Here is a 17,472-nt window from a genome sequence, read left to right on the forward strand (position 1 = left end):
GCGATTATTCGCTGGTGTCCGAGAGCCCGAAGCTGATTTTGAATGGGTGGGGGTAGGGGTGGGGGGAGGGGAGGGGGGCGGGGGTTGGTGAATGATGAAATTGACCAGAGCTGCAGTTTCAGCTCAGCAGCCAGGGAAACAGCGGAGCCGCTCAACACCCCCCGACGCCCCCAACACACATTGCCTACCTACGCTCCCTCCCCACCCCCACCCGAAAGTTCAGCCTAACTTTAAGAAGGGCCTTTAAGCCTTATCCCTCCCTTCATCTCAGCCAGGTCCTCGCACCAGCGAACAGGGGGACGAAGCGAGACACCCGAGTAGGACAGCGGCTGAGAGCCACGGGAGACGAGACGGGGAGAGTCAGATCACTGAGGGAGGAGGAGTGCAGCCTGCGTCCACCAGCCCTAGGGGGGAAGAGAGCGAGTTGCAAAGCGATCAACAACGTGCGGCAATGTAGGAAACTGTTAGATCCCCGCTCCGAAGATCGGAAATAGCTTTTTTTTTTCCTCTCTCTCTGAGGTGGTGCTTTCTTTCGCCCCCACCCCTCCCTCTTCTGCTTAAAGCAAACCAGGGCCACCAAAGAGTGTGAGCCACAACTACTGCTGCTCTTCCTTCGGAGTTTATTTCTTGGGATATTGATTGCAGGCTTGGGAACAGCCCTAAGCACATCTTTGGGCTTCTGGAAGCCTCAAATCATCGCTAATCTGGAGGTGTCTTGTTTTTCTTTCCTGATTTAACAGAAACTGCTATTTAATTTATTACTGTCACTGTGTGTGTGAAAGAGAGCGTGTGTAAAGAGAGAAGGAAGTAGATTTTTCTGCAGAAAGGGTGGCAGGAGCGTGGACGGTACATAGCCTTCCTTATTTATGTGTCTGTCAGCATTCTCCTTCATCCAAAGAATCAAGGGAAAGTATCCAACCTGTGTTTCCCGTTGAGTGAAGCACAAGGAAGGACTGGAGATATCAAAGCAACATGATTATTTATTGAACTCCAAACTTAAAAAAAAAACCCAAAGAATATCCGAGATTTCGCCCACTGTTCAAGAAAGAAGAGAGGCCCCTTTGCTCCTGAAATGCAGCAAAATCCTTATTTATAAACGGGCTAAAGACACTGATATGAAAAGGCCCCTCTACTCGAATTTTCTATCCTATGGATATCAGTCTTGAGATTTCGAAATAGGAAGATCTGTATTGGATCTAGCAGCAACTATCATTTCAATGCCTAGTCTTCCCTGGGACTGTTGGCATTTCCTAGAAATTAAACTGGTACTGTATGCCATGGGCTGTATTCAGAGCATCAGCAGCAAATCCAAAATTTTCCGAGAAAGTATTTCGGTGATTGATGTGAAAGCTTCTATAGACCCCATCCCCACCAGCATCGATGAGTCGTCTAGCGTGGTTCTCCGCTACAGGACACCACACTTCCGCGCCTCGGCCCAGGTGGTCGTTCCGCCCATACCTAAGAAGGAGACCTGGATCGTTGGCTGGATTCAAGCGTGCAGCCACATGGAGTTTTACAACCACTACGGGGAGCAGGGCATGTGAGTACTTCTGAAAACCTAAGTTCTCTGGGCTTCCGGGTGGGTACCCTAGATAGAGGTGGGGGAGGGGCCAAGGGACTGGGTTAGAAGGAATTTGCCGGGGAGAACATCAGGCTCGAGAATCTGGCCTTTTAGGTCACCTATCTATCCTGTGGTTTGAGTAGCCTAGGGAGGAGAGAAACTGGGTTTCGGTTCCTTATGTAAGGGGCACACAGAGAGTATCCAATATGTCATAGAACCTTGCCGTCTCATCAGGGGAGCTTGGTGACCTTAAAGGTTCTAAAACCCTAAGGAGAATTTCCAGAGTCTCAGGAATGGACTGGCCTGTGAATTCCAGATTTTTATCCTTTTGGGGCTTGGGCTTTATCCCGACTTTAGGAGTTTCCGCTGTCCCATGGGTCCCTCTTCAGTCCTCCCTAGCAAGATGCTGAGAAAGCAAAGGAACATTCTGACCAGTACCACTTGGGTGCTGCAAACAAACTGGCTTACTGCAGAGGTGCCAGTGCTGGTCAGGGGCAACACAAGTTGGATAGGGGACATTAGGACATCCCATCTCCATATAATAGCTGGAATGGTTCTCTATTGCTGTGAAGGAAGGGGAATGTGGTCACTTTAAGGGGATTACTGGGTTTACCAAAGCCCTTTTCAAATGTTGATCCTAGTCTGCCTGATATGTCTTGACTTTCTATTGTGTTTACATCCCCGTTGATGGCTAGGGAAATGCAGTTCATTAAAGAAGTCCAATCCCTAATAAGTGGTCTTGATTTACTCATCCTTTGCTTTTCTAAGTGGTTTTTAGGAACTGAATTTCTACAGCATTTATAGCTTTCCTCCCTGGAGGAAGAAGGCCACTTTAACCTGAGAACCTTCACTAAGTGCCAGAAAAGCTCAAGTTTGATTGAGAGTTTAGGGCATCTGCTAGTTCTTAGGAGTCCCACAGCTAGCTATATAGGAGCCCACTGACTTCCTGGTACCCATTCTGATTTCAGAACTTCTGCCCTGCCAGACTTGCTCCCGCTAGGCATAAGCAAGGATTAGAGTCTAGGAGCTTCCTTTCTGGGTATTTTGACAGAACCAAGCAATGTGGATATTGGAGCTAAGTGCAGCTGGCTTCCTTTGGGTCCCTACTTCCAAAGAGAAAGTTTTTTCCTGCCCCCTGGGGAAGACCGGAAAGACCACGATAGAGGAAAAGGAAGAAGTGTGGTACAATGGAGAGAATGCTAGACTTAGAATTAGGAGACACCTGGATTTGAATCCCTGGAATCTTTCACACTTGCTTACTGAATAATCATGGACAAGTCACTCAAACTGGCCTGCCCCCGTTTTCCTCATCTGCCAAAAAAAAAAAAAAATGAGGATAACAATGTGTAGTGCCTACCTCATAAAGTGTTTCGAAGGTCAAATGACATAATTTAAGTACAATGCTTTGTCCACCTTAAAGGGCTATATTACAAATGCCAGGTGTTTCTGTAACAATAAGGAGAAGGACAAAAAGGAGTCCTGGGGAATATGAATGTGATTAGAATCGCAGGATCTGAAAACTAGAAGGAACCTTAGAGGTCATGTGATTGGTAGAAACTCACAACTATGTGGGCATCTCTACCCAGTAGCCTAAAATAACCTTTTCCAAGTGTGGCAGCCACCTTTTGAGAGAGCCAGAGGAAAGAAAGGAGGTTTGATAGAAAAGGACAGATTCACTGAGAAGGCTGGCCCTGACAGACACAAATCAGTTAGCTGTTGTTGTGAGAGGGAGGGACTTTTGCTTCCCCCTTTACCTCCTCCCTGTGCAGAGCCCCTTTCCTAATGTACAGAAACAGAAACCTGAAAAGAAAGCAGGATTTCTCCCCAAGCTGGAACTTTTCGCCAGTTTTAATATATCATAGACAACCGGTAAATAAAGAAGGATTAGTTAGGGAGAAGAGGCTGGGAAAAACAAATCCCTTGGCATCTTTATTAATGATTTTGAAGTTAAAAGAGAAGCAGGAACTGATCATGGTAAGACAAAGTGGAAAGATTATCATTCTTATCTAAGTAAAGAAGGAATTTGTTGGGACTTAAATGCAGTTGTCCGTAACATCTAGTCTGAAACCTCTCAACTCTCAAAAAACAATGATTAAAAAAACCCCCAACACCGAATGATTGATTTTTTTTCAGGTTCTGTGCTGCTCCCCCCCCCCCCACTCAATTCTAAGAAAGAAAGAATGAATTCTATAGAATTTAATCTTATGTGGAATTTTCCTATGACAACTTAAACCCAGAAGGATTTATTGTACTTTTTGAGTCCTCCCAAGCAATTGTCAATAAATGAAGGTTTTCCAAGGGGTTTAGGACCAAATTCTCTTTCCTCGACCCTAGCGGAATGCATTGAGATATGCCAGAAGGGACCTCTGAATTCTGAAGCATGCTAACGTTTGGTGGGAAAATGCTGGGAAGAATATTTGTGGAGTGACTTGGTTTTTTTAGTAAGATGTATGACACTTACAAAAAAGTAGTCGGTTATAAGGGAAAAAATCCCTAGACCAGTCGGGAGATGAGGGTTCCGATTCTCACTCTGCTGCTAACTCATTAGGCAGGATACCTAGGGTTAGTTAGTTATTACTTCATTTCTGGGCCTCAGTTTCTTCATCTGTAAAAACAAGAGGTGGCTAAGGTTCTTCTTAGATTAAAAAAAATTCTAAATTAAAACAAGGTAAAATTTGCGAGTTGGAGGACATGAATAATTTGAGTCTTGCCTGACCTTGGGCAGATAGACGCTTTAGTCCCTAAATTCATCTCCCAGGCTCAGAAGTGGGATTGTTATCATCAGAGATGATATAGTGTGTTGAGGGTGGTGGGGTGTGTCTTACTCTTGTGAAAGCCCTTAGAATGCCATGGTTCAAGCAACAGTATTAAGAACATGGAAACTGCTGATACTCCCTAAACTTCCTCTTTTCTACCAGCGTAGGCCCGTGCTTTTTCACCCAAAGCAGGGAGTTTTAAACTTTGAATGGTTATCTCTTGCCTTCTTCCCCCATCTTCTCCAGACATTTCCCTTCTTTCCCAGTCCCTCTCCTAACAATGACTTTCAAAGCTGGCCCTAGTACAAAACTACAGCACTTGGAAGACCACGCTTGTTGTCTGTCGTCCAGAACATCCGACTCTGGGTCTGGTTTTCCCTTTCCCTTTGACTGGGGGTGGAGAAGGGGCAGCCACAGGGACAGGAGAACAAGAGAACAGCGTGAGACCCTTTGGAAGGCACATAGTTCTATTAAATGGTTAATAATAGCTTATATTTCCTCCAGTGTGAATGGGGAATGCTAGGATATGTTCAGGTTTATTCCAGGTGAGTTTCTTCCCTTTTATGGAGGCGCAGGAGCTATGAAATGAGAAGGGCAAATGTTTAAAATGTTTTTCAAATTGTGCATAGTGGCATAACTTACATATTTTGTTTATGTGTATGTGTACATGTGTATATATTTGAATTGTGTATACAGATTTGTATTGTATAATAGACCTGCAGATGGCACACATTTTTATACACATGCCTATCTGTATAATACATTTATTAGGTGTGCAATATACATTTGCATGTATATATATTTATACATGTCTACATACATTTATAGAAATTTGTATACATTTGTAGAAATAATAACAGCATTTATATAGTGCTTACTATGTGTGCCAGGCCCTGTGCTAAGCACTCTATGACGATCTCATTTGATCCTTGAAACAACCTTGGGGTTATCATTATTCCCATTTTATCGTGGAGGAAACTTGAGGCAACCAAAAGGGTAAGTGATTTGCCCATAATCATACAGTGTCTGAGGCTGGATTTGTGGCTTATTATGTGTGTATACAATTATGCAGACATAGGCATATACACACTATTAATCTAGCTATGTGTACACATATAATGTAATCCCATTGGACACACATTTACAAAGCATTTTTATCTGTTATTTCATTTGCTATCTCCACTTAAAGAGGAGGTGGCTTATTTGGAATAGAGCTGAACACTTCCTAGGATCCCAGATTTAGAGCTAATGGGGACCTTAGAAATTGTCCAATCCCTTGATTTTACAGATAAGCAAACAGACCCACAAAGGTTCAGTGACTTGTGGTTGGGTAGGACCGTCCCTTGGTAGAGAAGAGCAAAGCAAAGCAAAGATTGGAAGTCTAGTCTTCTTGGTTCCACGTCCCAGGTTCTCCAGCTCATTAGGCTGTGAAAGTGACTGGAATTCTGGTCAAAATTTATCTGTTTAGAAGTAGTTGTCTAAAGACGTGACTAAACGGTGCTTCTTGGGGCAATATAACTGCATTCAATGAACTGTGGTGATCAGATGTTTTATACTGGAGTGGGATATTTGTTCTTTGTAATTGTGTCTTATTAGAAATAACGATTCTGCTCATGGTACCTAAATAAGACGACCCCTGTTAGAAATTAGTCTCTGATTCAATATAAAGAAACATTTAACAGAAAGAAGAAATAAACTGGGAATCAGTAGAAGCCTGGGTTCTGGCTGATTTCCATACTCTGACACCTCACCGTTTGTGACCTTGGGCCAATGTCCCCAGTGAGAGATTTGGACTAGTGATCGCGAAGGTCCCATCTAGCTCTCATGTTGTATGTTTTAATATCTCTGGAATTTTGTTCTTAATTGCCACCTAGTGCTGTCATTCTATGTCTTCTGTTCCAAATTCTCTTCCAGCTGTGACATTCCTGATTCTAAGGCCCCTTCTTGTGCTGATGTGGGATGTTCTAAGTTCTCTTCCAGCTGTGACATTCTTGATTCTAAGGCCCCTTCTGTGCTGATGTGGAATGTTCTAAATTCTCTTCTAGCAGTGACATTCTGTATTCCAAGACCCTTCCTGTGCTGATGTGGGTTGTTGTACGTTCTCTTCCAGCTGTGACATTCTGTATTCTAAAGCCCCTTCTAGTTCTGACAAGGGGGTGTTCTAATGTCCTTTCCAGATCTGAAATGAGATGTTCTAAAGTTTCTTCCACATCTGACTGTGTCCATGTTCTAGAACTCTGCAATTAACAAAAATGGTAGTAATTGATAACAACAAATTACATTTTCAGGTAAGGAGATCTGTGAAATGGAGAGTAAATCTCTTGATGCCAGATTAAATGGATTCAATACAATTTTGGGTCCAACCCACATTACTTTAAAAGCTTGGAGCCCCCATCAACTGTTCATTTTCAAGACACCTGCCTCCACAACCTCGTCCTCCGCAATTCTGCACCCGCCACCTGTCATCTCCACAGAGAAGCCTTTGAAATGATAAGTCACAAGTTCTTCCCTGTGTGGGAGATACAGTGACACTGGCTGCTGCTAGCCCTTTTCCTGAGGTCTTGGCTTGAGGTCACAGGCCTAACAGGGAGGATTGGGGGGGAGGGGGATGTCTTAGGTATTTAGGTTCCTTAAATTTTCAGTGTCATCAAGCAAAGTATAACCTTGAGAAATTCTCTTAATCCCTCGGGTCCCCAGTTTCTTCGTCTGCAAATTCTCTTTAAGGTCAAGGTCCCTTTTAGCTCTGCTATTTCATGCTGTTAAAGAGGCGTGTTGTGTTTGTGTGCTTGTGTGTAGAGGGAAAGGGGAATTTCTAGCGAAAGAAGCGAGAAGCTTAGTGAGGAGGCCAGAGAGAGATGCCCTGGGACTTGTCCTCTCCTGTTCTGATGACAGAAGAGACTTGGTGATCTCCAGCTGTTCACCAGCAATGGCCAAGGGGAGGGAAGTTCCACCCTGACTGTGGAGTCTCTTCCTGAAACGTGTGCCTGTGCAGAGAACAATTCAGGCTCACACTTCCTCTCTAAGGGAGGAAGGCAGGCCCCACAGAGGCAAGGCCCCAGCTGGGGTAGAATGTGGATGGGAGGGAGCCCTAGTTTCAAACCTCCTGAGTTTGAGGAAGTGCTGAGAGAATGTTGGAGACGGTAGGGCCCAATGAGAAATCCCAATAGGCTTGACCCTAGTCAGAATGTCAACAACCCATATCTTCTCCTCCCAGCTGCAGAAGGTGGGGGAATGTTGCCTTGTCATGTAACTGCTTCTCTCTCAGGATATCAGCCCTGGACCATATGTCTTCAGACCCCAGAAGTCCAGGAGTATGGGATGGAGCAGGGGTTGATAGGAAGAAAGAACTGAACAGAAAACTGTACACAGAATAACTCAGCCTCAAGCTTCTTCTTTGAGACATTTATTTTTTCCTAAAGAAATGCTTTTTCAGGTCAAACCAGGAGCAAGTAGAACAAAAAGGGACCTAGAAGCAGGGCCAGAATATTTAGGAAGGCTATAAGTTTTGGGGCAACCTGCATTCCTTTGCATCTGCAGGGTTACTGAGCAATCACAGAACTTGACAATTTGATATGGGACCTTTGAGATCATTTAGTTTAGTCATTTTACAGAGGAGGAAAACAAGGTCCAGAGGAGTGATATGACTAGCCCATGGTCACTCAGCTAGTTAGTGGCAGAGCTGGGATTAGAAGGAGTCTGTTCCAGGAAATGCTATTGTCATGGCAGGCTGCCTGGCTTGGTTTAGGGAAGTTGTCCAGCCCTGTCTGGAAGGGAATTTGAACTGTCAATTGAAGAAACTTTTAAATAAACTTTTTTTTTTTTTTTTTTTTTTTTTTTTTTTTTTGCCCCTGGGCTCCCTTTCCACAGAATAGAGAACCTCCTTGTTAGGAGACCACTAATTGTCCAGTGGAGTGAAGGCAGAGGGCCTAGACCCAGTCTAGAGATTACCAGCTCTGATCCTGGAAGATAGGAAAAAGAAAAGGCAAGCGCTTGGGGTCATTCACATTTGGTGCTTCTCTTTTTAACATCTGCCCACAGATTGTAGAATCATAGATTTTAGAGTTGGGAGGGACCTTTGAGATCATCTAGTCTAAGCCCCTCCTTTTATAGGTCGGGAAACTAAGTGTATGAAAGATTTACTCAAGGTCAGACAGTAGTATAATAGCTGTGCCAGCATTTGAACTCAAGTCCTGTGACTCCAAATCCAAGGCTCTTTCCATTGTAGGTAGATTCTAATTCTGTTGACCAGGATGGGCTTACCCCTTTCCTGGGGACAGTAGGCTCATAGGATTAAGGTGGAAGATTCTATAGAGATCCAGCCAAACCAAGTCTTCTTTCTCGATGCAAGGGTTCCTCCTTAAGACTGAATGGGAGAGAGCTTTGGGGGAAAAGCATAATGTTCTTTTGGCCATAAAATTTGGGGGTTACACTATCTGATCTTGGAAGTCGCTTTAAGTTCCAAAGATTCCCCGATTCTCTTAACTTCCACAGTGTAGAGACACGACTCTGAGAAGGGGCCAACCGAGAGACCCTTTGTCTTCCTGGCAAATGCCTGCCTTACGCCTTTCCAGATAGACCTTTGGGGTTGGGGTGGCAAATCATCATAGTGTTTTGTAATAGCGCCCAGCCTACATCATAAAGGCGGTGTGGTATAGTGGATAGAGGGCTGGACTTTGAGGGTCAAGAAAACTGAGGTTAAAATTCTGCCTCATAAGCCATTTGACTGTGGTGAGTCACGTCACTTAACCTCTTTCAACTTCAGTTTCCTCCTTTGTAAAATCAGGAGGCTGGCCTCCACAACCTCTATCCTATTATCTCCAGACTCACAGGAAAAGGGGCTTTTGGTTTCCTTATTCCTTGCAGCCCTCCTGAGTCATCTGGCTTAGAGGTTTTTCCGGGGGGTTGCAGGAATAGATTGTTTGGGTCGGAGCTGCTGCTATTGGGTAGAAAATAGCCATTGGAGAAGTCCAGAGCTCTAGAATCAGAAGTGGAAACTCAATTTGTAATATTTCATCAGGGACATACATTTCCAACAGTCTTCCTGTGCCTTTCTGTGGTATAACATAAGGGGGGTATCTGTGATACTCCTAACTCTTCAAGGAGCCGTCCTGGTTCAGCTAAGGACTTCAGATATGTTGAACTGTTTGAAGGAGGGTTGGATTCAATACCCTTTGCAGCTATTCCTTCCAATTCTAAAAGCTTATGCAGCAACCACAGCTAGGTGCTCAGTGATTTAGAGAGCGGGAGGTTCTGGGTTCAAATGTGGCTTCATGCACTTCCTAGCTGTGTGACCCTGGGTAAGTCCACCTCAACTGCCTAGCCTTTACCACTCTTCTGCTTTGGAACCGATACTTAGTCTTAATTCTAAGACAGAAGGTAAGTTGGTAAACCAGCTTATATTGACAGGAAGATGGAATCTGAGAGTCTGGGACTCACTATGACCTTTGGTGGCTATAGGAATAGTTCATATTATGATGGGAAACTTGAGGTTGTGTTTGTTCATGGACAGCTGAAATCTGTGAGATGGGCTTCTTCCACTAGGATTTACTCTAGTCTTCAAGGCTCTAAGGATCAGGGGAGTCCTCAGGGTAGCAGAGGTGGTTGGGGAAGCATCTCTTTTAAGCAGCTTCTGTTTGAGATTTCATTGTGGTTCATCCAAGTTCTGCCCCAGATAGAGGATAAAAGGAGAGTAAGATAAGGGAAATTAAATTAATATTCTTTTTTGGCTTGTCTAGGTTGTAGTAGAAAAACAGAAAAGGAGGATTGGCTTTTCAGAATGGAAAGATGAAAGACATGGGAGAAAGAAAAAGGATCAAAGTCAATCCAGGCAGGAAGGACTTAAAGATACGAATATGGGGTTCACCAAATTCCAGAATTCCAGGCCAAAGTGGGTGCCCCTTGAAGCTTGAAAGAGAAAGATTAAGGGCAGGCAAAAGCCATCCTACTATAGCCAGGAGGCAGGAATCTTGGGAAATCTATATTACTTCAAAAGGTGATAAAAGTAAATACGAACAGATTGAAAAGGTCTTCAGATAAATGCAGGAAAGGGCCTAGAGAGATCATGTAGCCCCACCCGCCCCTTTTACAGTAGAGGAAATTTTAAAAAATTAAGTATCTTGTTGTCCAGAATCATTATAATAGGCAGCAGAAATGGAATTCAAACTCGGGTGTCCTGGTGCCAAAACAGGTCCTCTTCTGATTGCTCTGTGCAACCTCTGACCTCTCTAACTCATAACCTCAGAGTCTGACATCATAGGAGGACGCCATCCTCTCTTGTTTGAAAACAGTCCCTCAGGGCTCTCAACAGAGAGAGAATTCTCGGTTGGATGGGCCAGGGGGCTGATCTAGGGTGACATTTCTGATGTTCTTAAAACATGACTCCCTCTGGGAGAGGGGACAAGGAAGGCTATTTCCAAGCCGTTTTTGACGGTTGTATTTGAACCAGTATTGAGAAATACTGCTTGCCTGGGCGGCTGCTGCTTCTGTTTCCTCTTTCACTAGGCACTGGGGTACTATCACGGAATAATCTGCCATATTTCCAAGTTTACGTGAAGGAAAACCCCAAAAGCCACGTGTTGGCAAAAAAAAAAAATACATTTAAGGGGTCTGGTAAAAGTTCTGTCTCAGTTTCCCAGCCCAACACCTTAGAAACAAGTTCCGGTTCAGCTATTTTGAAGTCAAACCGAGGTCAAAACCAGAAAAAAAAAAGTTATTTTAAAACTTTTCTTTCTGTTTATTCTCTTGTTCCTTTAAAACAGGGATTCTTAATCTTTTTGAGTCATTGACCTTTTTTTTTGTCGCATGAAGTCTATGGACTTCTCAGAATATTGTTCTGAAAGTATATAATGATTAAATGTGTAAGATTACAAAGGAAACCAATTCTATTCTCAAAATATTTTCCCAAAGAAGTTCACAGGACCCTCGAGTTAGGATTCTTTCCTTTTAAACAAGGGTAAAAGGCACAAAGAGGGGCTGAAGACGTGCTACAGGGTTGTCTTTTTAAAATAACACCCCCCACCCCAAATTCTCTGTAGGCTGTTGAAATACAAAATGACTTATTTGAAATATGTAGCGCAGACCCAGGAGGAAGCCTTCGGGCTTAGGGCATGCACCCACTTTGGGGGGGTGGAGGGGTGGGGGCTGGATTATCTGTCAAGCTGCTCTGATTTCACCTGCTCCTACCGCTGCCACTGGTGGGGGACCCAGTGTGTCAGGTGGTATTGTGGTGTGCTTAGGCAACAGTCCCCAGATGTTAGGGTGGGGGTTTTGCAAAAATGAGGTCAGGTTGGCCAGCTGCTTTCATGTCTGACATGCATAGGGGGAGATACAGTGGCTTAAAAATCTAGCCCAGCAAGGTCACTAATGAGATAGGCTTCTAGGAAGGCCGGCCCTTGAGTTATCAGCAAGCATTTTAATAAAAACAAAACAGCCCGGTAAAATGACTGCCCTGATTTTTCATGTTACCCTGGTTCCCGTTTACTAACACCAGAATGATGCCAGAATGACATAGACTGAAAGAGGGAACATGTTTGAAGCTCTGCTGATTCATACAGAGCTTTGCGGGGAGTTTTTCTCCAGGATGCTTCTTGGTCTGGATCTGGGCACTAGAGATGCGAATGGATGTCGGGCGGAGAGGCGATGTGGTAGAAGATAGATTTACCTGGGGATCTCACGATCTGGGTTCTGGTCCCGAGTCTGCTACCACCTACCTGGTTGTCTGACCTGGGTAAATGACCTCTTCTATTGGAGACCTTGGTTTCCTCATCTGTAAAACAGATGCTCTTGAGAACGTCCCTCCAGGAGTATACTGGAATTAGCTCTTTTTTTTCTTTTCTTTTCTTTCTTTTTTTTTTTTAAATACCTTTTACCTTCTGTCTTTCAATTCCAGGGCAGAACAACAGCAAGGGCTAGGCAACTGGGGTTAAGCAACTTGCTCTCAGGGTCACACAGCTGAAGTGTCTGAGGCCAGATTTGAACCTAGGACCTCCCATCTCTAGGACTGACTCTCAATCCACTGAGCTACCCAGCTGCTGCCCCCAAGAGGGCTTCTCTTGGTGAGGGAGCCTGGGGTAACTCACAGCAGCAGTAAGAGTCTGGGGTACTATGAACCCCTAAATCAAAGCAAGGCCAGATCTGGCATGGGAGGCTCTTGGAAGAACTGGGCAGAACATATTGGGATTAATCATAGTGATAACCAGGGCTTCAGGTAGAGGGGGAAAAACCAAGAGGGTTTCATTCCTATGGATGAAAATGTAAAACAAAATTATCAATCGCCTACTAGGTGACAAGTATAGGGGAGGCAGGTACAAAACCAAAAATGAGACAGTTCCTACCCCTCAAGACTAGGGAGAAACAACCTCTGTAGGAGGAGTGAGTTAGAGGGGCTTCAGAAACAGTGGTAGTATTGATTTTTTTTTTAAACCCTTACCTTCCGTCTTGGAGTCAATACTGTGTATTGGCTCCAAGGCAGAAGAGTGGTAAGGGTAGGCAATGGGGGGTTAAGTGACTTGCCCAGGGTCACACAGCTGGGAAGTGTCTGAGTCCAGATTTGAACTTAGGACCTCCCGTCTCTAGGCTTGGCTCTCAATTTTGTATTGATTTGCTATGACTCCCTCTCTGGAAAGACAGTCACTTAATCTTAATATTTCCTGAAAAGGAGAAAATCAATTTGGGGCTCTTAGATTGTAAGCTCCTTGAAGGCAGGAACTGACTGTTTTTTGCCTTTCTTTGAAATATCCTCAGCATCTGGCACAGTACCTGGCACAGACCTTAATAAATTCCGCTGGCCAGAGACCGGATGCTTTGTTTCCCCTGCAAACGCGCCTGTGATCTAGGAATATAGATTTAGTGCTGGAAAGGGACCTTAGAAAACAGTCCAACCAACATCATTTTAAAGATGAACAAACTGAGGGGTAGTATCGCTCATTCAAGGTCACTCAGAGCCCAGAGCAAGGTCATACAGAACCTTTTTTTTTTTTTAATTTCCCAAACAATTTTATTGAAATGTGCTGGAAGCACCAGTGCAGGCAGCTCCAATGTATGAGCAGGAAAAAAAAATCACATGTTACAATAATTTCAAAAAGTGAAGGTTAATCTTGGAGATGGAGATTCCCCCTTCCCCAGACTTGCAGGATTTCCATCATGATTTACCTCCAAATCTGCCCTAGGCCATGATGCCTTTCTTGGTGGGGGGAAAAAAGCCAAGAAGGTAAGGGGAACCGTTCCTATTTCATTTGCCCTCTACTTCATGCCCAGGTTGTAGCACATTCCCACAGTGCTTGCCCTCCACAAGGTTCTTTTCTAATTGTGGAGAGATTTTTCTCATCCCAGCCCAGAGCTTATGGGTCATTGTTACCATCTTCTGGCTAGGGATGGGGCAATAATTCAGTAATTTAACCAAGGCTGAGGCCAAGACCGCAACAGCTTCTTGGATCTGGCATTATGACAGTGACACACTATTGGACTGATTTTTTTTTTGACCCTTACATTCTGTCTTTGAATTAATACTGTACACTGGTTCCAGAGGCTGAGCAATGGGGTATAGTGACTCACCTGGGGTCCCATAGCTAGGAAGTATCTGAGGCTAGATTTGAATCTAGGACCTCTCCTGTTCCCTAGGCCTGGCCTCTTAGACCATTGAGCTACCCAGCTCTGTTCCCTATTAGCTTGATTTTGAAGATGATGCTGAGGAAAAGGGGCCAGAGAGGTAGGTTCTGGCCATCTAAATCTAAGTGGGAAGAATAGAAATATTTACAGATTAGAACACACTAGAGTGCAATCCTAAGATCAGTGAATCGTTTGGATAAATAATTAACTGACAATTCTTATTTCCAGGTCCAGCTGGGAGCTCCCAGACCTTCAAACAGGGAAGATCCAGGCCATCAGTGACTCAGATGGGGTGAACTACCCTTGGTATGGTAACACCACGGAGACTTGCACCATTGTGGGTCCCACCAAAAGAGACTCCAAGTTTATCATCAGCATGAACGACAATTTCTACCCCAGTGTCACGTGGGCAGTGCCGGTCAGCGAGAGCAACGTGGCCAAACTGACCAGCATCTACCGAGATCAGAGCTTCACCACCTGGCTGGTGGCCACCAACACCGCCACCAACGACATGGTAATCCTTCAGACTCTCCATTGGAGGATGCAGCTGAACATCGAGGTGAACCCCAACAGGCCCTTGGGACAACGTGCCAAGCTCCGGGAGCCAACTGCCCAAGAGCAGCCCCAGATCCTGAGTAAGAATGAGCCAATACCACCTAGTGCCCTTGTCAAACCGAATGCCAATGATGCTCAAGTCCTCATGTGGAGGCCGAAGGATGGGCAGCCCCTTGTGGTGATTCCTCCCAAATACCGGTAACAAGCAGGGGTCCTGGCACCGAATGGGAGGAGAACACGCTCTGATCTGCTAGTTTAAGACAAACAGATAATAATAATAATGATCAAAACAAAGTCAAAATGCACTTTTTAGTCATTCAACAAAAATGCAACCATTCTACCTTCTCCAGTGGGACGGATTACACTGTGCTAAAGTTCCAGGGAAGACCTCACCTGGGGTTTCCTCATCACCTGCTTTTTAAGGAGCAGGAGAAAGGGCGGTGGGGAGAGGAGGAACAAAGCAAAAACACACAATCCCTTTTCATTTCCACTTTCAGCCTTTGGTTTTTCCCCTCTCTCTTTTTCCCTTCTCTGGTTATGATCTGAGTTTCAGTTACTCGCTCGAAACAGACTTGATGAAACAAAAAACTTTTGAGTTTTTCTTTTTCTTTTTTCCCTCTTTTCTCTGCGAGGTTCAGGGGGAGGGAGCGGGAGGGGAGTCCCAAGATCTGGAAGCAATCCAACTGACCCTCATTTTACTTATGACCTTTTTTTTTTTAGTTGATAAAGATTTGCAACCTCCTCCCCCTGCCCCAATCATGCGGCCTTATATAGATTTTGCTTTGCCAAAATTTTGCCTTAAGCTGTATTTGGGGAGGGGTGGAGGAAGAGCAGAATCTCTTTCTCACTGGATTTTTCAAAAGTGAGTTGAGGATGAAAGGAACACTACCTTCCATCTGAGGAGGAGGGAAAGGAGAGGTGGTCTCAAACCCATCTCTTCTTGAGATTCAAAGAGGAGACAAAGAAAAAAGTCCAGACCTAATGCCAACTGCTTTTAATTTCCTTTCCCATTTTGGCTGAAATGGAACCATCTTACCTTGCCTTTTAAAAGATCCTTTTTTGTCCTCTGCTCCCCTCCCCTTTCCTCCTCTTAAACCCTGCCACCTCCTCCACCAAGCCAACTGTCCTCTGTTTTGGTTCCATGCAGAGGTGTGCCCCGGACTCTGGCCCAGCTGATGGCAAGCTTATACTCTGGTGTGGGGTCTCTCTATTTTCTGTTCTCTTCTCTGTAGCATCGGCTCAGGGGTAGGCTTAAATGGTGGAAAGGAAGGAATAAAGAAAACACATATGGAGGAAGCCATCATCCTGGACCACCAGCCTGGTCTTCAGCTTATTGGAAGGTGCCCATACCCTTTGAGCATCCACTCTGTCCGCATATGCAGTCAGCTAATATCATAATATCATGTAGACCCTAAGGGAGTACCACTTCCAAGTTTCTAGAACACCAGCTACCACCGCCAATAATATACAACCACATTTTTATCTGTGAAAAGTCAGAAAAGGCAGTTGGAAACTAGAGAATGGGCGAGAGAAGCATACTTTTTCCCCTTCCCCATCCCACCACAATGTTTTTTTGGAAATGGATCATATGGGTCTAGAGGCCTGTCCAGAGGAGAAAATTCTCTCTTGGGTTCTCATAAAAAGCTCTCTATGCAGGGATTCTGTAACCACTCACTCAGTTTGTAAGGGAAAAGGGGGGGGGAGGAAGAGGATGCTGACAGAATTTACTCTGGATCTTTACCTCATTGGGAAGTTCAGGGGAAACATTAGCTCAGAGATACCCTCTGTTTCTACAACCCTAGGAAATGAACCAATGACCGGAGTTGGAAAGCTCTAGTAGACCCACTAATGAATTTCAGAGTCACACGGAAACCTGGCCTGGCAGCTTATTCTGGGTATCTCCTGCCCAAAGAGCACTTGGGACAGGGAGCCTATCCTACACTTTCCTCTCCCATCTAGAGCTCCCAGGAATCCCAGTCATCATTTAGGAGAATGACAATCTCCCCTGCCCCTCTTCCTGAGTAAATGCCAACACTTTGTAGCAGATGTCAGGCTTGGTTGGTTAGCTCCTCTTAGAGACCATAGAGGAAGAGAAGGTTCCGGATAGCCCTAAACTTATCCCTTTTGTCGTAGCATTTTATCAAGGCTGTGGTCCTTCCTGAGTGCCCCCAAATTTGTGGTCATCTCCCCAGAGCTCCCTCAGCTCCACGAATAATCACAAAGCAGGGTGCTTGATTGGGAACAGAAGAACTATCCCTAGACATTTCTGCTTGAGATACGGCACCTGTACGGGTCTCCATTAAGATGTAGGGTGGTTTATAAACAACAATCGAAATCTCATGCTATCTTATTCCATTACTAGTGTAATATTACATTTATTCAGGGACATTTAACACAAAATGGAATCTCTCATCCAGCTCTTATATTTGGAAGAAAAGACTTACAGCTGTATTAAAATAAACTGGGCTGTAAATAGTTTACTAGCCTTTTCTGGTTAGTAGCAAGCTTAGGCATTCCCTTCACCATGTCTTGATAACCTCCACTCAGAAAACTTCTGCTCTCCTCCTGCATGTCAGAGGCACAAAAAGGGATCCTAGCAATAATAATGATAGCTGAACAGGGGTTTTGCAGTTTGCAAAGCACTATACATACAGCATCAGTATAGTGGAAAGGGTCCTGACTCAGGAGTCAGAGGACATGGGTGCAAATCCCCTCCCTGATGCTCACTACCTGTGTGACCTTGGGCAAGTCACAATCTCTCTGGGTCTCAGCTTCATTTGTAGAATGAAGAAGTTGGATTAGATAAAACTGAGGTCTCTTCCAGCTCTTGATCTCAGATCTCAGTTGGCCTTCCCAAGAATCCATTGAGTGTGGTGGTCCAAGAGATCATTAGCCTTGTTTTATAACTAAGGAAATAGGTACAGAATGACTAAGTGGCTTACCTAAGGTGCACAGCTAGTAAGTAGTAAAGCTAAGACTGAATCTCAGGTTTTC

The 17,472-nt window shown here is 44.5% G+C and overlaps 1 protein-coding gene across 1 annotated transcript; it reads left to right on the forward strand.

Moving 5' to 3' along the window:
• Positions 1–723: 723 nt before the first annotated feature.
• FAM78A (family with sequence similarity 78 member A) lies at positions 724–15,036 on the forward strand. The gene is made up of 2 exons (XM_044661320.1): positions 724–1,540; positions 14,152–15,036. The coding sequence occupies exons 1-2, from the start codon at positions 1,218–1,220 to the stop codon at positions 14,678–14,680; spliced, it is 852 nt and encodes a 283-aa protein (XP_044517255.1). The 5' UTR covers positions 724–1,217; the 3' UTR covers positions 14,681–15,036.
• Positions 15,037–17,472: the final 2,436 nt, after the last annotated feature.

The sequence above is a fragment of the Gracilinanus agilis genome, chromosome 2 (assembly GCF_016433145.1).
Source record: "Gracilinanus agilis isolate LMUSP501 chromosome 2, AgileGrace, whole genome shotgun sequence".
NCBI classification, from domain to species: Eukaryota; Metazoa; Chordata; class Mammalia; order Didelphimorphia; family Didelphidae; genus Gracilinanus; species Gracilinanus agilis.